The sequence below is a fragment of the Pagrus major genome, chromosome 11 (assembly GCF_040436345.1).
Source record: "Pagrus major chromosome 11, Pma_NU_1.0".
NCBI classification, from domain to species: domain Eukaryota; kingdom Metazoa; phylum Chordata; class Actinopteri; order Spariformes; family Sparidae; genus Pagrus; species Pagrus major.
In genome coordinates, this window is record NC_133225.1 from 27,112,552 (window position 1) to 27,140,374 (window position 27,823).

The following is a 27,823-nucleotide window of genomic DNA, read 5'->3' on the forward strand; positions in this document are numbered from 1 at the left end:
CTTCCTAGTTTCACCCCATTGGTGCCGGCCTGCTCTGACTCTCTTCCTACTTTTTTTTTTCTCTTTTCTCTGGGAGTCTGAGCAGGACTGGAAACATTTCAGTGTCCCCCCTAACATTCATTCATTCAGGCGGGGTCGACCAGAGCACGAGACACAGAGGAACAAAGCAAAGATTTCCACAAAATATGAATGAACACAAGCTGTAAATGGACTGCGTGTGTACTGTGATAAATTGGTCATATTTTAGGAGCTTTGTCGTTTTTCTCAGATTTATCTTCTTGAATTAAAATCCATACATTTGAGGACACACTACTCTTAGCAGCTCTACATCCTCCCTGTCTGTCCATTGTCTTTGTCCATATCCTGGGTTCTAAAATCTCCAAAGGTATGTGTTGTGTCATGAAGGTGACTGCTCACGTTCGGCACTGATCGTTGTCTACCTTAATTTGCTGTCATTGTCCCTTCTGCCTAATCCTAACGGGTACCATCAGCTCTCCTCTCTTTTTCTCTGCTCTCTTGACAAAAATGCTGTTATTTTTGGTCCGCTCTCTCAGTGCATAATTAAACTGATACATCAATAGACTGTGAGTGCATAATCAAGCCACTGCAGTATGAATGGCTAATAAAGACAGATTGTTTAGCAGACTGTGTGCTGATATTTATTTTATCGATTTTGCCAAATCAATAACCACAATCATTTTCTGTTGTTTTATACTGGGTCATTTTGGATGTCTCTAAAGACAGTCTGTATTTATTCTAAGTTCACCACGTGTCGGCTGGTGAAAACAAATGTTTGTTTGTTTGTGACTAATCATTATGTCTGTGAACAGAAATGAATGGACTTTATGAATGAGTTTATCAAAAGATACAGAACAAAGATCAAGCCGAGTCTCCACAAAATGAGATAAAAACAACAGAGAATTGCTCTGAGGAAGAAGATAAAAGCTGTCTGTAGTGGAGCAGCAGAGGAACTATTGAAACAAAAGGTCGTCTCAGCTGTGGTCACTGTTGCAGGTTTGGAACATTATACTGGACCATCTGGCTCTTGGCTGGGATGTCAAGCGGTTGATTAGAGGATGCTGCAAGTATTAAACCGATTTCACTCATTTCTTGTAGTTTTCAGCTCAAGCCAGCACTCGGACTGCCTGCATACTCAGCCAATGAGAAGATCCCCATTGTTTCTTCTCCTGCTGTAGTGACTATGATGGAGTTACCTGACACATGTCCAAACTGAAACAAAAAGAGAGCACACATGGCCAAAGGAGCAGACTACTGTCTCAATATAAATGCATCAAAATGTATAAAATGAATCACTGCAGAGTATTTCAACAGGTGGGGCACAGTGGTGCAGTGGTGAGCACTGTTGCCTCACAGCAAGAAGGTTGTGGGTTCGGAGTTTTTCTGTGTGCAGTTTGCATGTTCTCCCCGTGCTTGTGTTGGTTTCCCCCACCACCAAAACATGTACAGTAGGTTGATTCTTTTGTCAGTGCCCCTGACCAAGACACTGGCTCAGCTCTGGAGTTGTGCCCTGAGTGCTGTACGCTGCCCACTGCTCCCGCTGCATGGGTACATTGTATGATCATCAGCATATAAATGTAATAAAACTCCAACACTTCACAACTTGATTTCAGTGATTTGTCAGTGATTGTATTGTCATAATATGAAGTATAAAATGTCCAGATCTGTTAAACATGTTGAACAAATCTTGGAGAAAACTGGAGGTTGTTTCCTGGTTCTTCAAAACAATCTATCAGTTATTCATGTGACTATACAGGTTAAATATGTGTTACTATAAAGTAACAAGACATACCAAATAAATGTATAACCATCTTTTCAAAATATTTTTTACAAAATACAATATTTACTCTAAATATTGCAAAATATAGCAAAATCTTGAACTGTCAAAAATGTTAACAGTAACTAACTAAGTAAATAACTACAAACCCTCATCTCTCTTAATACTTTTTATAGTCTTTTTATTGGTCCCAATCAGTCTGCAGAAGTGAGAACGCTCAGTTACAACTGTCTTTCATTGCATGCAAAGTTTTATCAAATCAGTTTAGGCTTTTCTTAAATTAAATGCCCGTCACTCTTCTTTATTCTTACAAAGCAAAAAAAAAAAAAAAATGCTTGATATAGATTTTATTGAAGAATTTGTAAGAATTTAAAACTCGCCACATGGAAACAACAAGATCATGAAGCCTCTATATTGTGCTTTCTGAGCTTGCTGTTGTGCTGGTGCACAGACTGTAAGGGGAAAAAGGAAAAATGCAGGACTTCAAGAATTCAAGAGCCGGGCAATCCTTATTGTTAAAACCTGTTCCCCAGCGCTAAACAAACCCTGGGTAACCTTTTAGCTCTGAACGTGACAGGTTAAACAAGAAGCAGTGGTCCAAGGTGTGCCATGAAAAGCGCTGCCTGCTGGCTTTACACATACTGTAGACAACCAGTAAATCCCAGCTCGCCTCATTACGCCTGCTTTGAGCGTGGCTGTGGATAAGAATGTATTGATTTTAATGGTCCGACCCTTTTAGATAAAGAGTCCGTGAGGATCTGCGGCCTTTGTTATCAGATTTCACTGGCCATGCAACAAACAGGAGCAGATAACACAGTGTCCTCACAGTGCTCAAGATCACTCTGTCTATCTGCTCCATTCATCTGTTAGGCTGTGGAGCTGGACATGTGTGTGTTTATAGACAGATAAAGCTGCAGGTCTTATCTCTGAGCCTTCTGCTCTCCCTCTGTCTGCTCTTTTCACCTCCTCATTGTCATCTCCTCTCCCTCTTTTCTCCTCCTCATCTTCCCTTTTGGTTCCTCGCTGTCTCCTCACACCACTGCAGCTGCTAACTCCTCATCACCTCCTGTTGTTCTCTGACTTCATCTCTACTCTCTTCGTCTCAGCTGGTTGAAGATCATCCAGATCAAACAGGAAATTAAGGCGGCAGTCAGATAACTGAAAATTCACTCTTTGTTCTGTCTGAAAGGCCTGGCATTAAAACGTTTTTATTTGTCAGTAGATTGAGTGTAGTAAGCGTTTGGGTTTGAAATGATAAAGCTGAATGATAAATCCTCACTCAAGGATTTTAATACCCATGGTTAGCCTACTCATGCCATTCAGCTGCTGGCTTTTTAAATGGAGTCGTGTAATGGAGTGATGTTGTCGCAGAATTACAAAAGGATTCGGGGCTAATTATATGGCTGTGGCTTGTTGTTTGAAGAGAGTGACTGTGTGTGTGTGTATGAAGGAGTCGAATCTCTGCCTGCTGTGAGCCAAGTTACTGATGGTTGGTGAGGGGGAGGCTGTTTTACCCATCTGAGTTTACCTGCATCTGTCCTTTGTCAGCCCCACTTAAAGGATGGATTCCCATTTTATCTCAAGCTACTAAGACTTCTGCAGTCTGTGGATTCCCTATTTTTGTTTCCCCCTGTTCTTTGCTGAGCTGGAGTAGAAGGATCACAACACTAACGGGGTTTTGTACAACAAACATATGTAACTTTGAATAGTTCCTGCTGAAGCCTCATGTTAACTTTAACCATAATCATAGAAAATATTTTTGCACAACGCGTCTTCAAACCTTAACTACAGATTAGGTTGTTTGTGAATAACGACATGAGGCAGGTTACCTAAGTTTTTTAACGCAGTTAACGTTATGTTACATACATGACTTAAGTTAGTTTAAGTAGTTAATGTCGTCTACCTTCTGCAGTTTGGTGAAGTTGAGGCAACAGTACCACTTGTGTAGGTTTTTGGAAAAGATCTTGGTTTGGGTTAAAATAAGAACGCGTTAATGTATGTGACATATGTTGTGTTTGTGGAAGTAAACTTGGTTTCACACGGGATACGAACAGCAGTCTCTAGACTTTCTGCAGATACCACAAACACTATAATTATTGCTCTGCCCACTCAGCTAACTAATGCTTCTAAAGCTTCGAAAATGCAGCCAGTGCGTCAGTTATTATAATAGTTGGACTGGAAATATCACCCATAATCATTTTCCCAGTAATCTTCCGAGGAACTTGTGGATACTCTGTTACTTGACTTGCTGCTTCACTCCTGTCATAATTACTGCATTAACTACAGGTTTCTTCCAATGTAGTGATCAATTGTTTTAACCCTCTCAAACATTCGACCAGTGTTGTCATTTTTCTTGTGAGGACAGGCTATTTTTGCACAGATTTCTGGGTATATGAGACTATTTTTGAAAGCTGCAAAGTTTCAAATCAACAGGAAAGACAGCTTTATTATATTAGTGAATTTTTGATTTTGTGATCAAACACTGACATGTGAAGAACTTACATTGCTATCTGTACCAATTTCTCACTTGATTTTAAAGATTAAAAGCAACATATACGTCTTGAGATCAACCAGCAATCAGAAATAAATATATTCTTAAGCTGTGGTGTAACATACAATAGAGGCACTGAATAGATAATCATCTAACAGGAAGAGGTGTAGGGTGACCAGTGTCAACTATAGCAACGGATGATTTGGTTTGATTTATGAGTCACTTTGTCCATTCATTGTTTATAGCTGTTTATCCTCTGTAGGGCTGTGGAGGTATGTGGAGTTTATTCCAGCTCAGAATGGGCAAGAGTCCAGAGTACACCTTGGACAGGTCTCCAGTCCATCACAGGGCTGTTTGCCAACTCATAGATGATGTGCCTCCACTGATGAGCCAGAGCTGATCTAAGTGTCAATTTAACACTGACGGCTGCAGAGTCACATAAAGATTTTTTATTTCATTTTTACACCCTTAGACGTCGTGGGTGTTTTCTTCTTTTTTTTCTTTTTTTTTGAGAACGTGCTTCTTCGTGCATTTATTTATTGCATTACTCATCAAAAGCAGTGAAATCTGCCACCATTACTGACTGCAGCTCATAGCTGTTATCAAAAATTTATTTTAGAACCCTTTTGAGAAAATCCCACACATGAATGTTAATGCCAGCTTCTCTTAAGCAGAAACATAATGGATGCTAGTTTTGTATTTCAGACCCTTTGTTATATTTTAGTGATTTATCCTGAGAATAAACTTGGAGTTGTCAAACCAACAATCGGAAGCAACAAGCCTGTTCACAAGTGTCAGACGCTGAAATGAATCTAACATTCTCTCTCCCGTCCTCTTCTTGTCTCTACAGTGCAGTGTCTGGAAATGACCACGAAGCGGAAGCTGATTGGCCGGCTGGTGCCGTGCCGTTGTTTCCGTGGCGAAGAGGAAGTGATCTCAGTGTTGGACTACTCCCACTGCAGCCTGCAGCAGGTCCCCAAGGAGATCTTCAGCTTCGAGAGAACTCTGGAGGAGCTCTACCTAGACGCCAACCAGATTGAGGAACTACCCAAGGTAACTCTGAACCACAGGTTGACCTGCTTCCTGCTGGAAGTCTTCTCTGTGCTGACTTTAATCCCCAAGGCCAACTTTTTATACACTCATACCTACTTCTTGACTACCTGATCCTGGACCAAGGCCAGTCAGTCAACCCAGTTTGTGGTGCACCTTCTCATAGGGAGCAGTGACGTTCTTACACAATAAAGAACTGTTATATTTTTTGACTTAGTATCTTCATTTAAAGGAATTTACAGTTAAGCAGTACTCAGTCTTGAGGCAAACTGTTAAGCATCCAGAAATCAGGTGTTTAATGGTTGAAAAATGGAGAGACAGCTTTGCTATTCTCAGGCCCGGATCACAGAGAGACTTGTTGCTATAGGCGGGGACGTTTCAAAAACGTCTTGGGCAAAACAGCGTGATGCGCCTGTGGAGCGGGACTGCAAGTGCATCCTGGTAAATGTAATTAATGGCTGAAGTGGAGCAATTCTAGAATATTTCAACTGGTAGAAAGAAAAACAAAATGTGCAGTGCAAGACAGGAGCACACGCCAGGTGCACTGTACCACTGGAAAACAATGCTTTTGCTGGCTACACATTTCTAGCAACCTGATTGGTGTGATTGGCTGCTTGGATCTTTGCAACCAGAGAGGGTGGCATGGAGGCCATGTTGCCACCTGCATGGAAAGTGATTATCCTCTATGCAGTTGCCAGTTTAAGAAATCTCAGACTTAGCTTGCAGTTTTTAACATTGTACTTTGTCAGCTGCAGGTGTGCTAAATGATTTGAACGAATGTCAGCATTTACATGCTATCATCAGCATGCAAAAGTTCTTATTGTAACCAAGGGTCTAAAGATAGATGGGATGATAGGTTGCACATGAAGCCAAGACCAGCAAGATTGTTTTTCCAGCATGTTTACATCTCCACTAGACATCAGCAAGTGACAGATGTCATGTGGTGAAAGACACGATTCAGAGACCTTCAGAAAACCCCCATGTGGGCAGTGATGAGGCCAAATGCCCTTCCAATGTTTCAAGGAGAATTACAGGTTCTGTTTATACGAGGGACATCTCATTTTATTGAGACCCTGTTCTGGTTTAAATGACACAAACGTTGAATGGGATTTCTTAATATAACCTGCATGAATGAAGGCTGCGTCAGTGGCAGGCCAAGCTTGCATTCAACTGACAGACAAACAAAAAAAAAATCTGCTCTGCCTCGACAGCATGTATTCGTGTGTGTGCCAAGATTGTATAAGAGCTATCGAGGCTGCCAGAATGATTGGTCTTTATGTAAGTGAGTTGGACAGCTCCATAAGTGTGTGTGAGTAAGTGATTGTGTCTTTGAGTACAGTGGCCTGTTCTGACCCACAGGCACAGATAAGCCATTTCCATGCTTAGCTCCAGCTGGCTCTGTGGTTCCTGTGCCCCTGTAATGTCTGTATAGGTCCACGTTCATTGTGTAATGTTGGTGACTTGGAAACTCGAAAGTGGAGTGTAGGAGTTAATGTGAGTGAGCATATATTAGGTTAAATTATGAGATTTAAGGACATCTCTGCACTCATTATAATGCTGTACTGTCAAACATTTTACCTTTATTTAAATAATCCAGCTAAGCGATTTGAATATTGCACTTTTGAATTATGATAATAATAAGAATAATTTGTTCTTGTTCTGTAATTGTGCAGTCCTAACCTTACATAGCATCTTATAAGTGACTTCATACTTAAGGAAGTTAGGAACAGCCCGGTCGTAGGCTAAGACTTTCATGTCTGGAAGTCGAGGGTATGGTGGTGGAGTTGTAAGCAAGAGGGCTGCTAAGCCAGTGACCGCAGTTTGAGACTGTGTTTCAACATTTGTAAGTGTGACAGCACTGGATTTTTTAAAGGAAACTTTGTTACAATTTCCTGCTGCGTTTGTGGTGACCGAAACAGATATTTTAAGAAAAAAACATTATCTCTTCCTCACCCTAACCAGGTAGGTTTTGTGCATAAACCTCACCAGATGATAAGCACAGAGTTGTCACAGCATGAAATCGATCGTTGCAACATAAAGAAACGTAAAGTTTCAACATATCCATGGTTTGTAGAGGTGTAACAATTCACTGATATGAATCTGAAATCGGTTTTAAAGTTAAAGACATGACTACACCGATACGCGGACATCTGGATTGATCTAAATGTAATGTGAACTGGTTGATGGCGAAGTTATGAATTGGTTGCGTGAAATTGCTATGCTGCTATCTTCAAACTCTTGTAAAAGTTCCATGGTCAGCGCAAGACTCTCATGAGAAGCATCACAGTAACATTAGCAGAGCGTTGCCTGCCAGGTAAAAACAAAAGCAACATGTCCGACAAGGCCCACAAGATTAATAGTGCACCATCAAATCTAAAATCAAAAGTATGGAAGAGATGTGGATTTTTATAATGAGAACGGAAAGTTGGACGCTAAGCAGGCTCCTTGCAAGCTATGTAGAGCAGTGTTTAAGTACAGTGGTAGCACGACAAATTAGCGTTCACCTAGTGAGACTGCATGGTGAAACCTGTGCACATGACGAGGATGCTAGTAAAGCTAGCACTAGCAAGAACATGCAAACAAAGACACAGAGATTAAACACTTTTCCAGCCACAATTTAGCCACTTGGAGAGGTTTAAGGTAATCACAGCATCTATAGCCCGTTTTATTACAAAGGAGTTATGACCTGTCTGCTTTTAAACATGTTGCTATCATTAGCTGTATTCTGTGACTGCTGGTAGTACTGCACACTGGTAACTGTCATTGTCTACTGACATTATGTAATGAATTGAACTACACTGCACACTGTTTACTGTCTACTGACAGATGCTGCACAGTGCACACTGTTAAATTAATCCAACTTCTGAGTTTGTTATCAGGAGGGAACATTTGTCTGATTGTTAATCATAGGTGTGATTTTATACACTGATTGTAATGAAGCAGAGGATATAGACAGTCAGGGACATCCAGTTCAGAGATGTCCAATGCAGTCAGATCCAGCTCAGCGAGACCCTGCTCATGGAGGTCCAGACAACAGGATAGGTGTTCCTCAGGTCCAGTATGAGGATGATTTTTATACACCAAGGTAAAAGCAGACTAAGATAAAGATATACATAATAGTAAGAAAAATACATAGGATTCCCTGGTCGTGAAATATATTTTTGATGGTAAGCAATGCTACTTTGTGAGAAATGGCTTATTCTAATTTATAATAGAAAATGAATGTCGACATGAAAAAAATAATTGTATCGGATTGTATCATATCGTACCGAAACCAGATCTAATTGAATCGTACTGAATCGCTCCATAATAAAAGATATCGTCCCTGAATCGTATCTTATAAGGGAGAGATGCACACAGCGCAGCACTGCCGGACAGCTGGAGTTGCAAGACCGAGGAGTTCCCGCAATAATTCAAGAATCACGTGTGACCGCAGTTATACATATGTGTTATAAACACAACAACAAGAAGTGTTCCCAACCGAAGGATTACTACTACTACTGCCGTAGCGGAGCGGAGATGGACCGAACACGGATCTGGTGGAATTTAGGGGTAATGGTTTGCCAATATTTAGTCATTCGATTTGGTTGTTTAGGAAACATAAAAGAACGCAAAATTGGATAATCGACTAAACTTCTTTTTAAGTTGAAAATATTTTGCCAGTCATCCAAATGGATTCAGTTCTCCTGGTAGGCAGTAAGTCCTCAGGATTTATCCTGCAAGGATGCCAAACTGCCTATAATGATGTGGCTCTAAATGAGGTCACCTGTTCTGAAGGCATCAGAAGTGAACCAAATTCAGCCCCTTCCCCAGGTGATGTTCCACATCTGCAGATGTTACCTTGAAGGGTCCTCAGAATTGTTACACATTTTTAATGTCTCACAAAAAAAAAAAAGATTAGCTTAAGAGAAAATATGCCAAAGAGTTTAGTCTTTACCTGCCGTGGAGAAGATCATTATTGTCTGGTGTTGAGTAAAGATTTAAAAACTGCTCCATCACTCTTCTTCGTGTCTGTGTGTTTTGGTATCTACAGTGAATCCTTTCTGTATTCGAAGCACTTTCCTTTCATGCATATGCTTGCACTGTTGTGTTTTGGCATTTGCAGTACTTTTCTTTTCAGGGCACTTTTCTCTGAATGTTTTTGCTTTCACTACAGTATGTGTTTTGTCCCTGAGGGTAACTGTATGTCGGAGTTTAATTCTGCATTATTCATATAAAAACGCTGCTAAAATGGCACTGCTTTTCCACAACATTAAGTGGTGCATGCCTCCAGCTGACTTTCTTGCTCTCTGTCCTTTTGTACCTTTCCACTAAAGGTCTGTGTGATTTTGCCGACAGACTATAATATTCCATTGTTTCCCCCCCTGTGTTCCCATAGCAACTCTTCAACTGCCAGGCCTTGAAGAAGCTGAGCATGCCCGATAACGACCTGTCCAACCTGCCCACCACCATCGCCAGCTTGGTTAACCTCAAAGAGCTGGACATCAGTAAAAACGGTAAAGATCCTCTCTGTGACACAGATGACCTGAACAAACCTGAAAACAAAACAAAAAAAAACTAAGCAAAGTATAATACTTTTCAAACCCTCCGGCTTCTGAAATGCGGTTAGAATTACAATCTATGAAAGTTTTCCTGCAGAAAAAGTCAAAATAATACCACCACATGTCCTCTTCCCTCTCTGTGTCCTCTCTCACAGGTATCCAGGAGTTTCCAGACAATATAAAATGCTGTAAAGGCCTGTCTGTGGTGGAGGCCAGTGTCAACCCTATCACCAAGTAAGACACTAACACACACCTTGTAGTAACATATCTCACTCATATCTCACTGCTGAAGTTGAACATTGATTAGGAAACTCATCCTGTAGTTTGACGGCAGCAAACATTAGTATTGATCTACAGTGATGAGGTTTGTTCTTCAAGTCTGACACAGCTGCACTGACAAAAGACTGAAAAACTGCGTACAGCTTGTGGATGATAACCTGAGTGAAAACAATGGCTCCATCATTCAAAAAATGAACATCTGTCAAACTCTTTTATAGTATTGTTTTCATTGTCTATTCAAGATAAAAAAAAAACAATGTTCCAAAGAGTTCCATGTTTTGTTGATAGCAACAAGTTTATCAGCTAGTCTGAGTGAATCTGGACTCAGTTCAAGATGTAATGGAATGATTGATGTTATGTGTTCAGCTTTTTGCACTGATTTTTCTCTGTAAAGAGGCTGAAAATGTTATTTTTTTATTGTAATCCATACATTCATAACTACTTGGTTGCATCCACAGACCCTGTACTACCATACAACTGTATATCCTCTTGGATCAGCTCGGCCTAGACAACAGAATTTGCTCCAGTAAAGTGCTGGTGTTGTTCACCATCCTGATATGAATCTATTGGAGCTTCAGGTGTTTTTCTAGTAATTGCTGGGGGTTTTTTGTCAGCGGTGTGATGTCCATGAAACACAACCGGACTCAGCCACACAGTATACTGCAGACAAAAGTGGCTCTATTACTGTGTCTTGTTTATGTGCGTGTGTGCATGTGTGTGTGTGTGCGTGCAGGAGATTAGTCATCTGCAGGCTACCAGCAGTTTTTTGTTTCTACAGGGCTGTTATGGGAACATTGTCAGTGTTTTAATCCATCGAGGTCCCTCAAGGACACACACACTTTCTTTTTTCTCTTTTTCTCGTTCTTCTTTTGCATATGTTCTTATTTTCTTACTCTATTTCTTTCTTCCTGCCTCTCCCAGACTCCCAGATGGTTTTACGCAGCTCCTGAATCTGACACAGCTCTTCTTAAACGATGCCTTCTTGGAGTATCTGCCAGCTAACTTTGGCAGGTAAACTGATGCATGTAATTGTTAGTGTGCGCAAGTGTGTGACCGTGTCTTTTCCTTTTTTTAACAAACTATTTCAGGCACCACTAGGAGTGTCGGGATTTCAGTTCAAAATCAAAAAATTGATCTAAATGAGCTTTCAGCAGCAGCACTTCCAGACACTTATTAACTGACTGGTATCCTCGGTAACAGAGAGATATGAGAGATAATGGCTTTGTTTTCTTTTTTCAGAGATCCTTTATTGACGTTTGGGAAGAGGGTTTACTTGGGACAAATTTTTAGAAACCGTACTTTGTCTTTATTTTCGGTGACTATTATTTAAACTTGCCTCACCTGCAAAAAACACCAGGAAGGTGTCAAGCTGTTGTAAAATACAAAAATACAAATTTGGAATTTGGAATACAAATACAAAATTTTAAAGAAGAGTTTGAAAATTTAAATGACAGTTGTCAGAACATAAAACCAATGATATGTTGATCTTAATGCAGGTGTGATAGTCTAACGATGGGATAGCCGTCAGTGCTGAAAGAAAATGTAAAACTGAAACAAATCGTGACCTTAAAATCTAAAGTCCAAACGAATCATTGATTTCGAGCATCGTGACGCCGCCCGGCACCGCGGACTCTAATTCAGTAGTAGAAAAAGAATCTTTATGGAAAGAATGAGTATGTCCAGGTTCATTTGCCCTCATACTGTATGAACTGCACATATTTCAATACATGTATTTATTTAAAGAAGCAGAGTATGCCCGATAAGCCTGAGGCTAACTTTTATCTTTGGGGCATCTTCTATATTGTTTCACCTCACAAAAAATAATATTCTTTCTTCAGTTCAGTCACTGTCTCCTCCACTCACTCACCCATCAATATACTTTATAGCATTTATCCAGGTAAATGGATGTCGTGGTATTGTATTTTTGTATTTTTTTGCTTGCTTATTTCTCCATTTCCAACACGTTGCTCTGCTGGTTTGCTAATTCATGTATTGTAAATGAGGGCAGCTGATACCGTTCAGTTCATGATGAATTAAATTTCAAATGGAAATGCTGTGAAATATGTGAAGGCTCGCTAATGACAGAAATCCTCTAAATTGAATCTTTTCCATGGCGATGAAGTTAACTGGTCAATTATAATGTGTCACTAACACTTACTTGGAAATAATGTTGACACTGGCTCTGTCCCCTCATTTTATGTGTTAACAATTAAAACTGTCCATTTTCAGTTTATATGCCTTCTGTTTCTCAGACTCTCCAAACTACGGATCCTGGAGCTGAGAGAGAACCACCTGAAAACCATGCCAAAGTAAGACAAACCGCCATATGTGTGCGTGAGGAAGAGAGAGGAAGGATAAAGGAACAAAATTTGATTCTTTACGCATCACTGGGTGCAACTGTGATGCAACACAGATGCTTCATGATATTACTGAGTGTGTGCTTGCTCTCCCAGGTGTCCAGATAAGACTATTTTTATCCAAGGCAGGTGTTCTTGAATACTGATGAGGCCTGTTCTAACAGCGGTGTGTCGGCCTTAACAGATTTAAATGTTTCCAGTTTGATGTAATGTAGCTGAGTGTAACCCTATGTTCCTATCCCCAACATGGCCACTGATGAAGCCACTTATTGTACGTAACAGAGATTGTGAAAAGGGATAATACTAATGCCAACAAAACTAATGCTGCAATGGTTTCCTTAGCTATAAATGTGGTTTACAGTAGGTGCTGGTTCTGCTGTATGGATTTTGATAATTTGTCCATAATGAGTCCAAGAGTGTTATAGGAGTGCAGTGTCAGACCAGTCGACTGTTGATGCCACAAGGCAACTTAGCCACTGAATGGCATCACTGGAGGCAATTTATCAGATTACATGCAGCTTCCTCTGGAGCCGCGAAAGACTTTATATGACTTTTTATGCCTCCACGCTGGTGATGGCTGTGGCCAGAGGCAGTGTGTTTTCTGATTGTCTGTCTCATTCTTGTGAACGTAATTTCTCGAGAACGCCTTGAAGGAATTTCTTCAAATGTGACAAAAACATCCACCTGGACTCAAGGATGAGCTGATTAGATTTTGGTGGTCAGTGGTTAAAGGTTCAAGTTCACTCTGACCTCACAGTGGCTGTTACTCAACAGTTCATGTGATCATTTTGACACAATTTCACACAAATGTCTAACAGGATAAAATGATGAAGTTGTCACAGTTTATATCCAAAAGGTCAAAGGTCAACTTCAGTATGATGTCATAATGATCTGCAAAAAATGTTCTGGCCTTTGTTCCATGCCGAAGCTCAGAACCAGCAACTCGATATGCAGTAGTACTCCCCAAAACCTGTAAACACACATTAATCTGTAAAATTAAAAGTTTCCCTTTAATCTTTAACCACACAGGCCTACATCCTAAACACTAACCCCATATGAGGAGTGAAAAAAATAATCCATATGAACGCTTTGAGAAGAATCTTTCTGTGCAGTGAACAGAGCAGAGACATCGCATCATGGAGGCAAACTTACTGTTTATCGGCAGTGCTAAAAGGCAATAAATACAAATAATTTGAAGAAGAGTAAAAATAAGAAGTAGAAGTAGAGTAGATACAATATGAAATTCCTGTAATGTGAGTATTAAATGCTAATAATGTGCAGTAATCAGTGTGTTCTCTCTCCTCAGGTCCATCCACAGACTGACACAGTTGGAGAGGTTGGATCTGGGTAGCAATGAATTCTCTGATGTGGTGAGACTGATGTGTTGCAAGTTAATTTTGTAATGCAGCATAGATTAATTGTTTTTATGTTAAACATTGCGATGATCCTTTGCAATCTCTGGAAGCTCAGTCATCATTTATGCATTTACCAGTTGAACCATATATATATTTTTTTAAGAGAGGAACAGAAAAAGGTGAAGGGAGAGATGGGGACAGAAACACAGATGCTGTGTCCTATTTTGGGGTCTGCCACCTTCAAAGTTCACATTTTCAAAACCCAATGCGGCATATGGTGAATCCTCTGTAGGCTGTCTCTTTTAGGCAGGAGTGAGTTCAGCTCACTATCCGTCAGTTGGACCCTGAAATGGGACACAGCGACATGACGGAGGAAGAGAGGGCTGGATGGAGGCTAACAGGAGGTCAGACAGGAAGTCGGATATGACATGTGTAGGTTGGCTGTATGGTCGTCTTCCTGCCAAGAGAGAGAAAGCATGGAGGGAGAGATGCCAGTCTCATCCGCTCTGCCAACAGTTTTTTATTTCCTTTATTTATGCCAAAGACTTGGTCTGAAGATGCACCCAAGTTATTTTCTTGGATCTGTACAAGTTCACAACATTAATTAATGCTGAGACTTTGTCCATTGTTAATGAATAATTCAGTTGTTTTCATATAAATAGCCTTATAACTTCATATTTGTTTAGTAATATGCAGTGAGTATATGCTGATTTGGATTCCTCTGTTTGCATTTTTAGCCGGAGGTGTTGGAACAGATCCACAACCTGAAAGAGCTATGGATGGATAACAACTCTCTGCAGTCTATACCAGGGGTAAGTGAGAAAAGCAGCACTGAAGATATTTAAATGACGGTTTCTTTGAGGTTTGTGCTTCTTGTTATTCAATTGTTCCTCTCTCTCTCCTCGCCCTCCCTGCTGCAGTCTATAGGAAAACTACGTCAGTTGCGGTACTTGGACTTAGCTAAGAATCGCATTGAGACGTTGGACACGGATGTTTCAGGCTGCGAGGCCTTAGAGGACCTGCTGCTGTCCTCCAACATGCTGCAGCACCTTCCTGACACTATAGGTACACACACAAACACATACACGCACACACATACACACAAACAATTATGCATTAATTACTCTCTGTGGTGCTGAAATCCTGAGATGCAAGTGAGGAAATATTTGAGAAAGACTATCCTGTGTAACCGGTGTAAACAGGGAGCAGATTGTATACTGTGGTTGTTTAGTTACAGGAAATATTATGAACGAGGCGGTGAACAGGTACTGCTAATTTTATTAAAACGTTGTCAGCAGTCGTTTTTATGCCACTGCGCTAGCGATAGATTTTTGTGGTCAAAGGTCACTGGGAGGTCACCCATTCTCGTGACTGCAATATCTTAGAAACACATTGAGGGAATTTCTAAACATTGGCACAAATGTCCATTTGGACTCAAGGATAAACTGATTAGCATTTGGTGGTCAAAGTTCACTGACCTTACAAAATATATTTTTGGCAACAGGATAAACTGATGAAATTTCTTTCTCTTGTCTTTCTCAATATAGACAATATAACATCTGTCAGTGTGCAAACTCAAATTCTCCATAGTATCATGCTCAGAGTTGACATTTGCCAATAATGCCTCATACGCTGATAAGACAAAATAAGGAAGCAAACGTGGGTGCATCAGTGATTTTCCAAAGTAGTTTTCCAAAAATGTCCTTTTTCAGTTACCTATACACTGTTTAGGTGTGTGAGAAAGACCAAAACGCATCAATGCTTTGTTCTAAGAAATACCTGTGTACGTGTGGACTGGGCCTTAGAAAGCAGATCACCAGAATTTTTGCTTTTCATACTTGCCTCTCAGAGCTTCTGTACTGTGACACTGAATTGCACACTCTAGGTGTAAAGCTTTAAAGACAATGAAACAGATAAGTAATCTACTCAAACAGCTGGACGCTGGAGTGTGTTTCTGCGTTTGTTTGGGACTATTTTCACACTCCAGTTAATTTGCATTTGGTATGCCGGGGAATATTTATAGCAGCAGGGTAGTGTATGTGGGACAGACTTAAAATAAACTACAGTAACAGAACTATTAAACCGATTCATGGTATTGAAAGGACACATCACCCAGTGCCACCATTTGGCTCACTGATGGGTCTGTAATCGTTTTTTGACAACACTGGAGCCTTTTACTCTTTAATACGATCCAATCGCTGCTGGTTTTAGTCTTTAATGGGATGATTTTTTTTTGACTGTAAGAAAAAATATAGAATAGAATAGCCAAAGAGGTAAGTGTGTATTTATTTGAAGACTTTGCATGTTTGTATGCCGATGTGAATTTGTGTGTATTTAAAGGAATGTTGAAGAAGCTGACAACATTGAAGGTAGATGACAACCAGCTGACCTCACTGCCTAACACCATTGGGAGGTAAGAAACACACACACACCCACACGCACACACCATGTACAAAAAGGAAAAACTAATAATAAAGCCATGTTAGACTTTTGTTTTATTTTGAAAGCAGTATTTTGTCAGATGTTCTCAGCAGGTTTATCTTTGGTGGGTTGTTGTTTTCCTTGTTCATTACTGTTAGTTGCTGTGTTGTTATGCTGGCTGATGATTAAGGGGTTCTGTGTGTTGTGTTTGCTGCGTTGCTGTGGCGTTAGTGCGAAGCCCAAGCAAGGGTGAGTATTGAGTAACATTAGCCTACTGGATCCAGGGGTGCGTTCAGAGACAGATAGATGTTCGACCGTGTTACAGATACAAACACACAAGCTCCCAGCGACATGTGGCTGTGGGAAACATCTTGATCCATGTAAATTACATGCAAACATAAACTTTAATTGAGTTTCAAGGCATTAAGTGATCATTTTACTTTTTCTTCACATTTGCCTCCCAAACCTTTTTCCATATTTGAACTTGATGTATAAAATCTACCTTCTTAATTGAAAATGTACCGACCATACCAGCTCTGCTAAAACCTGCAGGCTCGAGACAGAAATGATTGCATGTAAAATGATTAAATGATTTCGTTTTTATTATAATCCATCACAGTCCAGATTCATTCACAGAAGTCAGATTAGTTGCTTTTGAGTAAAGATTAACATTGTCATCGTCATTTCATCTCTGTATACTTTAGAGATCGCTTATGAGATCAAAATTCTGCTCACGTTACAGACTGCAAATAAGAACAACTTGTCTGTTTAACTCCAGATTAAATAGATCTTCAGAGGACAATCAAACGATGCCCTCAGCAAAAGAAATATTAAATCAGTTTGACTTTGAATGAATTGATTCCATTCATTTCTGCTGTTTGAAACAGCTGAGTAGTAACTTGCATCCTGCTCTGTGATGGATGAGATTTTTTAAACACAAAACGAGTGTTGTTTGATTTTAAAAAATAAATCGACTTGAATATCACTCTTTGCAACATATTTGTATCTGAACACTGTGAAACATTTTGTCTTCCTGAACAAATCCCAGGTTTTAGCCTCAATAAGTAGTGCTGTAGATCCATTGCTTCCCCTCTGATTAAACCAAAAACACTGTCAAAGATCCTTTTCTTACCCCTCTTAGTTTTTAAGTCATGCTTACTAATGATGAATGTGATCATATTTCTACTCCTCTGTTTCTACATATGAACAATTCTTTTACATTACTGGACGAGTCTATGTATCTGCAGAGTTTCTGCCTCAACTAATTCTACATTATATTCTGACTCCTATAGCGGTTTAAGAGAGCGTGGAGAGAGTCAGTCTTTTGTTTTACTTTTAGTTGACATCTTAAGGCCATTACTATATTACAGCTAAGACACTGTCCCACATGTACATGTACAAAAAGAAGCTGTATAGACTAAAATGTGGAAAGGTTCTCCCACTGCAGATATACAGTATGTGTCAGTTAGCAGTGACTATGTTTACATGCACAATAATATTCCATTATTTTTGCAAATATGATAATATTCCAAATATGGCTATCTTATGTTATGAAGAAACATTGTTATATTCTGTTTTTTCACTAAAACTTAGTTTAATAGCTCAATAGAGGCTATGCACATGATGTCACAGTAGGCTGAAATCACCATAGTTACAACCATTGTGTGGCAAAAAGACTACTGAGTGGCAACACTGGTAATATTTATCAAGTACTTCAATTTTAACGTTAGCTTGAATGCTGCATCTAAAATGTAAAAGAGCTGAGTTAGTTTGCATTACTTGGTACTCCATGTCCTGTGATGTCAATGCTGAAACAATGTGCAGCCCTGATTCCACATTTGATACAGGTCATGTACATGTAAACACTATACTCCATGTGGATATTCAAAATTAGGCCTTACTCCAATGTAGCATTTTCTGATTAAGACATGAGAGAAATGTCAATATGTATGTGATTGGACATGCATTCATAATATGCATCTCAATTTGAAATGTGCCTCAGTTTGCACCACATGGCCTTTTGCCTGCTAACTGTTAGCTCTGTGCGTTGTCATGGATGTCTTGTACTCAAACCAAATAGACAACAGTTTGTAAGGATCAGGTAGAGATTCATGCACAGAGTCTCTGATCAGAAGGAGAAACATTTTACTTTTCAACATTATGAAAGACTTGGATCACACTTTCATATCACAAATATTGCAACCCGGCCCTTTATAGAAGGCGGTTGAACATATGAAAGAGGAGGGCTGTGTTTGTTAATCGGAGTATGCACGGCTGCATGTAATTGGGAATCTAAATGGAATATTCATTTTTAGTGATGTAAACAGCTTAGTAGGAATATTTGTGTTATCCTCTTTTTGGAATAAGAAACCAGAATATTTTGTGCATGTAAATGTAGTCAGTGTTGTCTTTTTTGCTTATTTAGCTGAGTAGAAAAAAAAATCGGGGTTATGTTTGCTCCATACACAGAGCTCTGAATCTACAAACTTTTGTCTTAAAATGACCCTGGGAAGAGCCGGAGCAACTATGTTTCTATAAGTACAGGATTATTATCATAGCTGGTTGACAGATGGCAGCCAAATAATCTTAGGAGTGGGGTTAAAAAGCCATATTTGACACATTCAACTCTAGCTGAAGGAGACATTTTCCATTTTTATACTAATAATGCTAAAAAGAAAATAACAAACTAACCTTAAACCTTATTATAGGATGTGAAACTCCTCTCCTCCCCTCACTCCTGTCAGACCGTATGGTGGCCCAGATGGTCACGGTCTATTGGGAATAATAATAGCAGACTAATGCAGTGTTAACAGTGACAGTACAATAATGTAAAATTGTTGTCTCATTAGCATTAGCCTGCTGTTAGCGTGCTGCTAGGCCAATGATGGCAGTCAAAGGGGGGGTCAGGGTGTCCTGTAGAGGGCCTGCTGTGGATGTTACTGTGACTCTTGGTTGAGTGGAGAAGCTGAGATCCAGGTTGAAGAATTTTAGGGGGATAAAGTGGGAAAATGAGGATCAGTGAATGACTCCAAATTAATAAAGGTAACATCAGATTAAGATTGATTGGTTAAGAATTCATTTATTGACTGGATGATTCTTCAATGTGATGATCTTTTCCTTCTCTCAACACTCCCTCCTTCTAAGTTGTCGCTATAAAAACAAACTGTTCATAATGTATTACGGGATGAGGCTGGTGTTATTTTCTTATTGTCAGCAAATCCAGGGGAGGTTTAAAACCAACACTGTGTTTGCCCTACTGTGTCTGCCGACGTCAGCTCCACTAAATGTTTTAAGACAGCTGAAAGTTTTTTTTTTTTAAAGCATCAATAATTTCCTCTGTAGTTATTAGCAAACGTCACTCAAACAGGATTAAATATTGCATTTGTGTGGGATTATTTTCAGCTCCAGTATTTTACAGCTGCATGCTGGTATACAGTTTGTGGTATCGAGTCAAAATAAACTGTTTGTTTGTGGTGATGAAGTAACATGTCACCCAGTGCAACATGTGCGTTTTTAATACTTTATGAACAGCTGTGAAGCTCTGCTGCACAGAGAGATAAGTTGTATCAGGCTGTGGATACAAAGACTTGATAGTAGGAGGAATTCATTCTTGGTTCAGTCTTTTCACAGGATTTGTTGACAATAGGATAAAATAAAGAGTAGCACCACTCTGATCCTTTAAGACCCATGTCTAAGTTATCTAAGGTTGTAGCAGATATTTCGTAGCCTGCAGAATAATTTCCTTTCTATCTCTGTCACTTTCTCTGCATCTCTTCCTTTCTGCCTGTATTCCATTTCACCCAGTCTGTCTCTGTTGGAGGAGTTGGACTGTAGTTGTAATGAGTTGGAGTCGTTGCCTCCCACTATCGGCTACCTGCACAGCCTGAGGACCTTCGCTGCCGACGAAAACTTCCTCTCAGAGCTGCCCCGGGAGGTAGGAAATCAACACATGATAAAGACTTGTATGGCTGCAATTGACAAGAAGTTTATTATTGATTCATCTGTTGTCCCCAAAATGTCCAAAATGTTGTGTTCGTTCAGGACCCAAAAATAGTCAGTTTACTGCTATAGAAGACAAAGAAACCAGAAAATATAGACATTTTAGAAGCTTAAGTCAGAGAATATGGACATGTATTCTTAAAAAATCACTTAATCATTGATTATCAAAATGGTTGGCGATTAATGGTTGACAACTAATCGATCAATAGACTTATCATCACAGCTGATCAATGCAGTGCTGGCCTTGACATTGTTTGGAACTGAAATATTTAGTTGATTAAACCATTAGTTGACGGATGGAAAATTGATGTGTTGAAACTCATTTTTTTGACAAAAAAATGCTATAAATGAACTCTTTCCAGCTTCCAAATTGCCCAAATTTGCTGGTTTTCTCTGCTTTATGACAGTCAACTGAAGGTCTTTGGGATTTCTATTGTTGGTCAGACAAAAGTAGCAATTAGAGTTGTCACCTTGAGCTCTAGGACATGTTGATGGCTCCAGCTTTCAGCCTGGTCTCATTCTTAGGGTGTCAAATACCACTGTTTTGTCACGGCATCTCATACTGGCACAGAAGGTAACCTTTAGCTTTACCCTTTAAAGGACGTTCACCGAGGACACTGGGGTTCAACCAGAAGACTGGGTTTCACTTCCCGTGTCAAACCAAGCATAGACAATCTTTTTCCGAAATAGTTTTTCCTCTGTCCATCACGCACACGCCGAAGGGGACTTTGTGTGTCTGTATGAGATGACAAAGTGTCGTCAGTATTTGATGATCTGTGTTGAGAACGTGTTGACATTTTATAGAGTAAACCCTTAATCGAGTTAGCTGCTCACCTAATGTTCTTCGGTCTACATCTGTAATGTAGCTTGTTTAATTGTAATGTGATCTGATGGCTCGTGTGTGTGCGTGTGTTTCAGATCGGTAACTGTAAGAACGTGACGGTAATGTCGCTGCGGTCCAACAAACTGGAGTTTCTGCCTGATGAGATCGGACAGATGACCAAACTACGAGTCCTGAACCTTAGTGACAACAGGTACACACACACACGCACACACACACACACACACACAATCACATGCATGCAACACTTTCTCAATGGCTGTTGTTGGTTCTGCTCTCACGGCCTGCAGTTGCCATGGTTACGTGCTCTGCAGGCTGTACAGTGCGTGGGCAGAAGAAACATCTCTCTTTTCTCTCTCACCGCTTCCTCCCTCCCTCTGTGTCTCTCTCTCAGGTTAAAGAATCTACCGTTTACCTTTACTAAGCTGAAGGACCTGGCAGCTCTCTGGCTTTCTGACAATCAGGTATCCACACTCCAGAAAGTGAACCTGCTCACGAGTATGCAGCACAAACACACACACTGCTACTGTACTGTATACACATATTAATCAGATTAACAGGCCTTTACATGATAGTTTTCTATCATATTTATTATGAAAATCCTTCATCTTTTTTCATTTGTTCCCATCTTTCCTCTTAATTTGCTGTTAATGGATCGACGCCTGCCAGCTGGTTGAGGCAGGCTACTCAAGCTGCCTTGTTATACACATGACATGCCCCACTCTCCACAATCATCTACCTATCTATTCAAACTGCAAAAATCTCCCATCTCTCCCGCTGCCTGTCAATGCCACCACTGCCCTGCGTCAGTATTGCTGCATCTTTATTCAGCCCCACCACCACCCCAGCATCCACCCATAGGCTCCAACTGGGGGGTTCAAGATGTTTCTCTCATCACTCCCCAATATTTCTATGTAAGCATATCTGCGGGGAGTGATGAGGTTGAAGCCTAGACGCCAGACTCTAATTATGTTTTGCTGGTCTAACAAACATTTCAGATGTGAGTTGTCTGACTGAACTGCTGTTTGCTCTGAATGCAAACTCAATGCTTCCTCCCTCTGTTTCGCATAGCACTGATGATCTGTTGTCCTCCCTTTTTTCCCCAGTCTTTATTTGGGACCGGCTGTTATAATTTGTTATTTCAGACCATTATAATCACTTGATTAGGTGATTTTTAATCAACTCTCTGCTCTTTCAAAATCAGCCTTTGTAATCAGAATGGAGACAAGTTTAAACAGTGTAAAAGTGGCTAAAACAGCGTGACACTGTTGTATGTATGACCACATATTGTTTTGTCGCCAACGATGCTATTTTTAACAAAAGTATTCGTCATGACATCTAAAGTTTAGTTTAAAGTTTATTTAAAACTGTGAAAAGAAATTGAAATCTAAGTCACAACAACACAAGATCCTTATTGACATGCTAAGGAGGAGAGCAAATTTGAAATTAAAATGCAATTTGTAAAATGGCTGTTCAGTCTTACATCAACATTTAAAATGGGAACTGATGTTGGCATACTCTGCAAGAGTCAAACCCAAATTCAGTTGTTTAATCTCTCTCCGAACGCTTAAGCTCTATAAATGTTGAATAAGGGTTTAGAAGAAGGGTTTATGAGTTGATTTCTTTAATTTCTCTACCAAAACACAAAGTGAACATGTTGAATGAATAGATTTTAACTTTCTGTGTGATAACATTTATTATTCCATCACATTACCATTTAAATAGATATTAAGCAGTGTTTTTGAACATGCAAATTAAACAGACAACTCGTTTGACTCACTGACAGTAGATGGAAAAATTCAATTTGCGTTACAAACGTAAAGTGGGAAACAGTGTCCCCCCTCTTTTGACATTCTGTTTTATTGTCGGTAAAATTAATTTGCAAATTCTTTCCAAGTGATTCACATGCATACTTACGTCCCGTCAGTCAGGAAGGTTTTGTTTAAAGTTAAGGTCTTTATCCGATGAATAAACCATCAGATATTCTAATAACCAATCAGTGAACAGCATGGTTTATTGTTTTCAAGAGGTAGGATTAGATTTCGATCAGGACAAAGGGAATAAATGTGTTGAGTGAACGTCCGCACAAGAATACTAATATTACCGTGTGCTTGTGTGTGTTTGCAGTCCAAGGCTCTGATCCCACTGCAGACAGAAGCCCACCCTGAAACCAAACAGAAGGTTTTGACCAACTACATGTTTCCTCAGCAACCGCGACATGATGAGGGTACAAACTGTGTGTTTATGTGTGTATGTGTGTGTGTGTCTCATAATGTGTAGTTTCAGGACATTTAATGAAGCTAACTGGGTGCTTTAAGCATGTCTGACAATTAACAGACCTTGAACAGACCTTCTGTATGAATGCAGTTTTAACCCTGTCCTTGATGTGTGTTTGCGTGTGTGTACAGATTACCAGTCGGACAGTGACAGCTTTAATCCTACTCTGTGGGAGGAACAGAGACAGCAGAGGATGACTGTGGCCTTTGACTTTGAGGACAAGAAAGAAGAGGAAGACAACTCTGGGAAGGTCAAGGTCAGCTCTTCCTCTCTGTTACAGTCAGTCTTGTCTGTCTGTCTGTCTGTCTGTCTCAGTGGACCACCTCCAATTCTTGAATTAGCATGTAATTCTACATTCTAATATTCGGAGGGGCAACACAAATGTTCATACTGTACCAATACTTGCTGTCATGATTTACTTAGTATATACTCTGCTATTACTATAATTGTGAGTCTAAGGAGAGACGAGGACATCCCCGCCTCCAAAGTCTCAAAAGTCAACTTGACAAGGGACTTGAGCTGGAGTGCCCAATAAGAAAAGGTCTAACTTCTGCTAGTCGATGGCCCGAGCACTACGGACCACATTTGTGCATGTGGAGCACAAATGTAACCTCGCGAGGATGGTTTTCTGCTTTCTGATACTATTATGTGTGCTTGTATCACATGTATGTGTCTGGTGTTTATGTGCGTGTAATGTGAGACTCATTAAGCACCATCGAGAAGCTCCATGAACACTCACCCATTTCCATTTTTTGTGTGCAGGTGGAGATAAACCTAAAGCGCTACCCAACACCCTACCCCGAGGACCTTAAGAACATGGTCAAGTCAGTGCAAAGCCTTGTGGGTAAAAGTGTACATGCCGGACACCCGCAACTACACCAACACCAACACCAACACCAACTCCAACTCCAACACCAGCACCAGCATCAGCACCAGCACCAGCACCAGCTGAGCACAGGCACTGCCACCTCAGCAGGAACCAACATGGAACACACACACCTCAGCAAAGAACAATACGAACCACCGTGGCCCCTGCCCCCCAAAGAGGTAGGAAACACACACTCTCAGACACACATATAACATAAATAGTATAATAATATGAACATTAGCTGTAGTGAGTTGTGAGTTGCAGCAGTGTCTCTTGGATTGGGCTCTGTGGTCATGAAGGTGTAAGACAGGTAGTGTGTCGTGTGTTTTCTAGGTGACAGACAGAGAGATGCAGGACTTCTCTCAGAATCAGCTAATGGATCAGGGATCAATGCATAACTCTGGCATCGACATTCCCAAGAGGAAGGACAAAGAGGACCTGACAGAGAGCTCTGAGGTTGTCACATAGTGTACTGTACACACACACTCACACACACACACACGCACAGTACTTTGAAACAGAAATGTGGCCTCATGAATTTGATGGGTTTTGCTTGTTGCAAGACAGTTCCCCAATTTCATTTACCTCTTGCAGTCAAAGCCGATCAAATTACACCCACGCCTGACGGGGAAACAACTTTGTATTGTGTGAAGGTTCCTCCTTGAAACTTTTGTCTGCTAGCAAACAAAAGAAGCATTTCTAAAGGCTGCTGTGTGGTGGTAAAGAATCCAGACCTACATTTTCACAAGCTGCCAAACCAAAAAACTGATCCTATAAAAAGACAAAAGTGGATACAGTCAACATCAAAAGGGAAGAATGGAAAAAAGGCTTTATGACATAACTCACAGTTGCTCATTTGGTGAGACAATCTTTTAGAGGTTGAAGCTACGAAAGGCCCGAGTAAGGCCTGGTTTTGTTTGTTTGGTTTAATAATGATCTTACATGGTGATTTGATCAGATAGTCATTAATATAAGTATTTCACTTCTGGCCATTTAGTTGGATCATTCTAACAAGAAAAGCAAGGTAAGGAGAAGGGACACTGGGATAGATTGACAATGTTGAGTTTGTCAGTATACCTTCTCCTCTCTGGTAGATGAAGAGTGCTGATAAAATCCTTTGACATGCTGAAATCTAACGTCTTTAGCCAGCACCAGGCATTTTGTTAGTGTTTTAGCCTTTGGTTGCATCTCATGACACTCACTGTTTTCCCCTCTGGTGGGCGTAGTAATCAGAGTATGACGTGTTGCACTCTGTCTCTACGTGTGTTTATTAAGTTAATGTTTCTTGTTATCTGGCTAATAATTAAGTGTGATAGAAGACAGTTGCGAAGATGGTTTTTTTAAATATATTTATGAATCCTACATTGGTTATATCCATGTTTACCAGCAAGCAGTCTTCTTCTTCCCTGTCTTTGCTGGCACTTTGCTGTGTTTCTTGGTGTATTACCTCCACCTGTAGGTCAGGTTGGTAGGTGGTATAGTGTGAAACTATTGGCAGGAATGTGTATCTATATTTAGATACACCAGCAGCTGTGAAATACTTGCCATATTACTGTGTATTTGATGCAGACTAGTCTTATATTTTTCAAATTTAGAGCAAATCTGATGACCTCTTTATTATACTTGACAAGTTTTTAAAATTTTAACTAGGTGATTCTTGCTACTGCTCATTTTTACATCTCAAGCTCATGTCAAGACTGTCATACTGAACTGCAGCCACCTGATGTGAACCTGTGGGCTTTGTCTCTCCATAGGACTCAATGGGCGGCTCTCCCAATGACATCCGTATCTCCGACATGAGGCCCACCCTGGTGGAGCCACCTATGTACAAACCAAAGGTGGTGCTGCTGGGGAAGGACAAGAAAGGTACAGTTTGATTACAGTATGTACAGCGAGACGGAGACAAACAGAACACAAAGAGGCTCATACTTGCAGACATGTGTGCACACATACACACATTTAATGTGGTCTATTGTAAAAGCGCTCCGGGGCATGTTGTAATAGTGTCCACTAATTAGTCCTGGTGGTAAGAGGATTAATTTCAGCACATAACAGACAGAAGGAGGGAATACCATAAACCTCTCTAGTGAATCTAGATTGTAGTCGTCAAGTCTCAAGCTTTTAGCTTTGACCCTTTTTTACTGATTTTGCCCAGAAGGCCTCAGTTTCATCACACTAAGGCAAGTAATTTTTATTAATGAGCCCAAAGCTCATTTTTCTGCCCTATCAAGATTCTGTGTTGTTTGAAATAATCTAATGCCTTGATCCCATTTCCTGAACGAAACAAATTAGTATCTCTTCTCCGTGAGGAACTCTGTGTAAATAACTGAAACTCAAACAACTGTCCGTCTCGATGAGTGTGCATTTTTAATGAAAGATCTCATGGCAAAGTTATTAGGAAGCTGTCTTTAATTTGTTTTGTCAAGATCTTAATACGTTGGACTCATTGCCCTGCAGGTTTGATATTATTGGTATTTTTTCCTGCAACTGTTTTCTCCCTTCCAAAAGAGGTTCTTGATTTCAGTTGGACCAGTATGTTTAAATAAAGATTTTTAAAAACTGTTAAACCCATCTTTTATAACCAGGCCATGTGTTGCGTCAGTGCAGTGGACTCAATAATGTCCAAACATATAATGAGAGCACTACAGCAATCTGGGTTAAGGAAGAGCTGATAAGATTCAGAAAGGATTGAGATTCTTGTACCTCTCATCATGTGTAATACAGGATACAGGCTTCACTGAAATTCAGCCAAAACATCGGGCTGGACACACTGATTTAGTTGAAGCTTTATAAGCTTTTACATAGTTAAAAGTCTATCGTAATTTTTCTTCTTCTTCCCTGTGCTGCTTTGTATCCATCTAGATTGTTTTGGTGTTAGTTGCAGAGTTTTGGAGATACAGACAATAGTAGTCTGCCTTCTTGCAGAGCTCAAGGCAAAACAAAAATACTTCTCAATAATCTCAATAAGGTACAAGGTCAATTTATTACACAAGGGTTTAAAAAAAACTAATGTTTAGGTCATTTGTGCTACAGCCATGTCTATTTCCAGAAATCATGACCTGGTTACTGCAGATCATCAGCAGACCTTGTTGTGAGCAGTATCAGGTAGGAACTACTTTCTTTTTACCAAACGACCTATCACCGCACAGAAAGAAGTGCGTGTCTACTCATGGACAAGAGGCTAGCTAACTAAGCTAACTAATCTAACTAACTTTACAGCTCAGCTGCACAGATGGCGTTAATGTTTATATGGTGCACTGTCACGAGCACAAGCGTCTCGTACATGAGTAGATGCATGCTTTCTTCTATGTGGTGACACAGTTGTCGGGTGTAGTTCAGTGGAAAGAAACCAGTTCCTACACGAAACTGCTCACAGCAAAGTCATGATTGTTGTTGAGTTATTCAAATGCACTGTTTTGGAGCTTTGAGTGCCACAAGCCAAGTGCCATCTAGTTCCATGATTTTCAGTAGAAGGCAGACATCTATATATTTACATCTCCAAAACTCAACTTACACCAAACAGTCTAAATGGATAAATAGCACAACAAG

General features: G+C 40.1%; 1 protein-coding gene across 1 annotated transcript in view; it reads left to right on the forward strand.

Annotated features, from left to right (window-relative positions):
* The window catches only part of lrrc7 (leucine rich repeat containing 7), a 125,230-nt gene that overhangs the window by 77,683 nt on the left and 19,724 nt on the right, over window positions 1–27,823 (forward strand). The window contains exons 2-20 of the mRNA XM_073475731.1: window positions 5,137–5,339; window positions 9,715–9,832; window positions 10,033–10,111; window positions 11,078–11,167; window positions 12,409–12,465; window positions 13,820–13,883; window positions 14,606–14,680; window positions 14,789–14,933; window positions 16,209–16,281; window positions 16,521–16,538; window positions 20,094–20,223; window positions 21,207–21,322; window positions 21,524–21,593; window positions 23,257–23,356; window positions 23,538–23,662; window positions 24,169–24,264; window positions 24,331–24,453; window positions 24,608–24,730; window positions 26,029–26,140. Of these exons, the coding sequence (XP_073331832.1) occupies window positions 5,137–5,339; window positions 9,715–9,832; window positions 10,033–10,111; window positions 11,078–11,167; window positions 12,409–12,465; window positions 13,820–13,883; window positions 14,606–14,680; window positions 14,789–14,933; window positions 16,209–16,281; window positions 16,521–16,538; window positions 20,094–20,223; window positions 21,207–21,322; window positions 21,524–21,593; window positions 23,257–23,356; window positions 23,538–23,662; window positions 24,169–24,264; window positions 24,331–24,453; window positions 24,608–24,730; window positions 26,029–26,140 (1,917 nt within the window). The remainder of the gene's footprint in view (window positions 1–5,136; window positions 5,340–9,714; window positions 9,833–10,032; window positions 10,112–11,077; window positions 11,168–12,408; window positions 12,466–13,819; window positions 13,884–14,605; window positions 14,681–14,788; window positions 14,934–16,208; window positions 16,282–16,520; window positions 16,539–20,093; window positions 20,224–21,206; window positions 21,323–21,523; window positions 21,594–23,256; window positions 23,357–23,537; window positions 23,663–24,168; window positions 24,265–24,330; window positions 24,454–24,607; window positions 24,731–26,028; window positions 26,141–27,823) is intronic.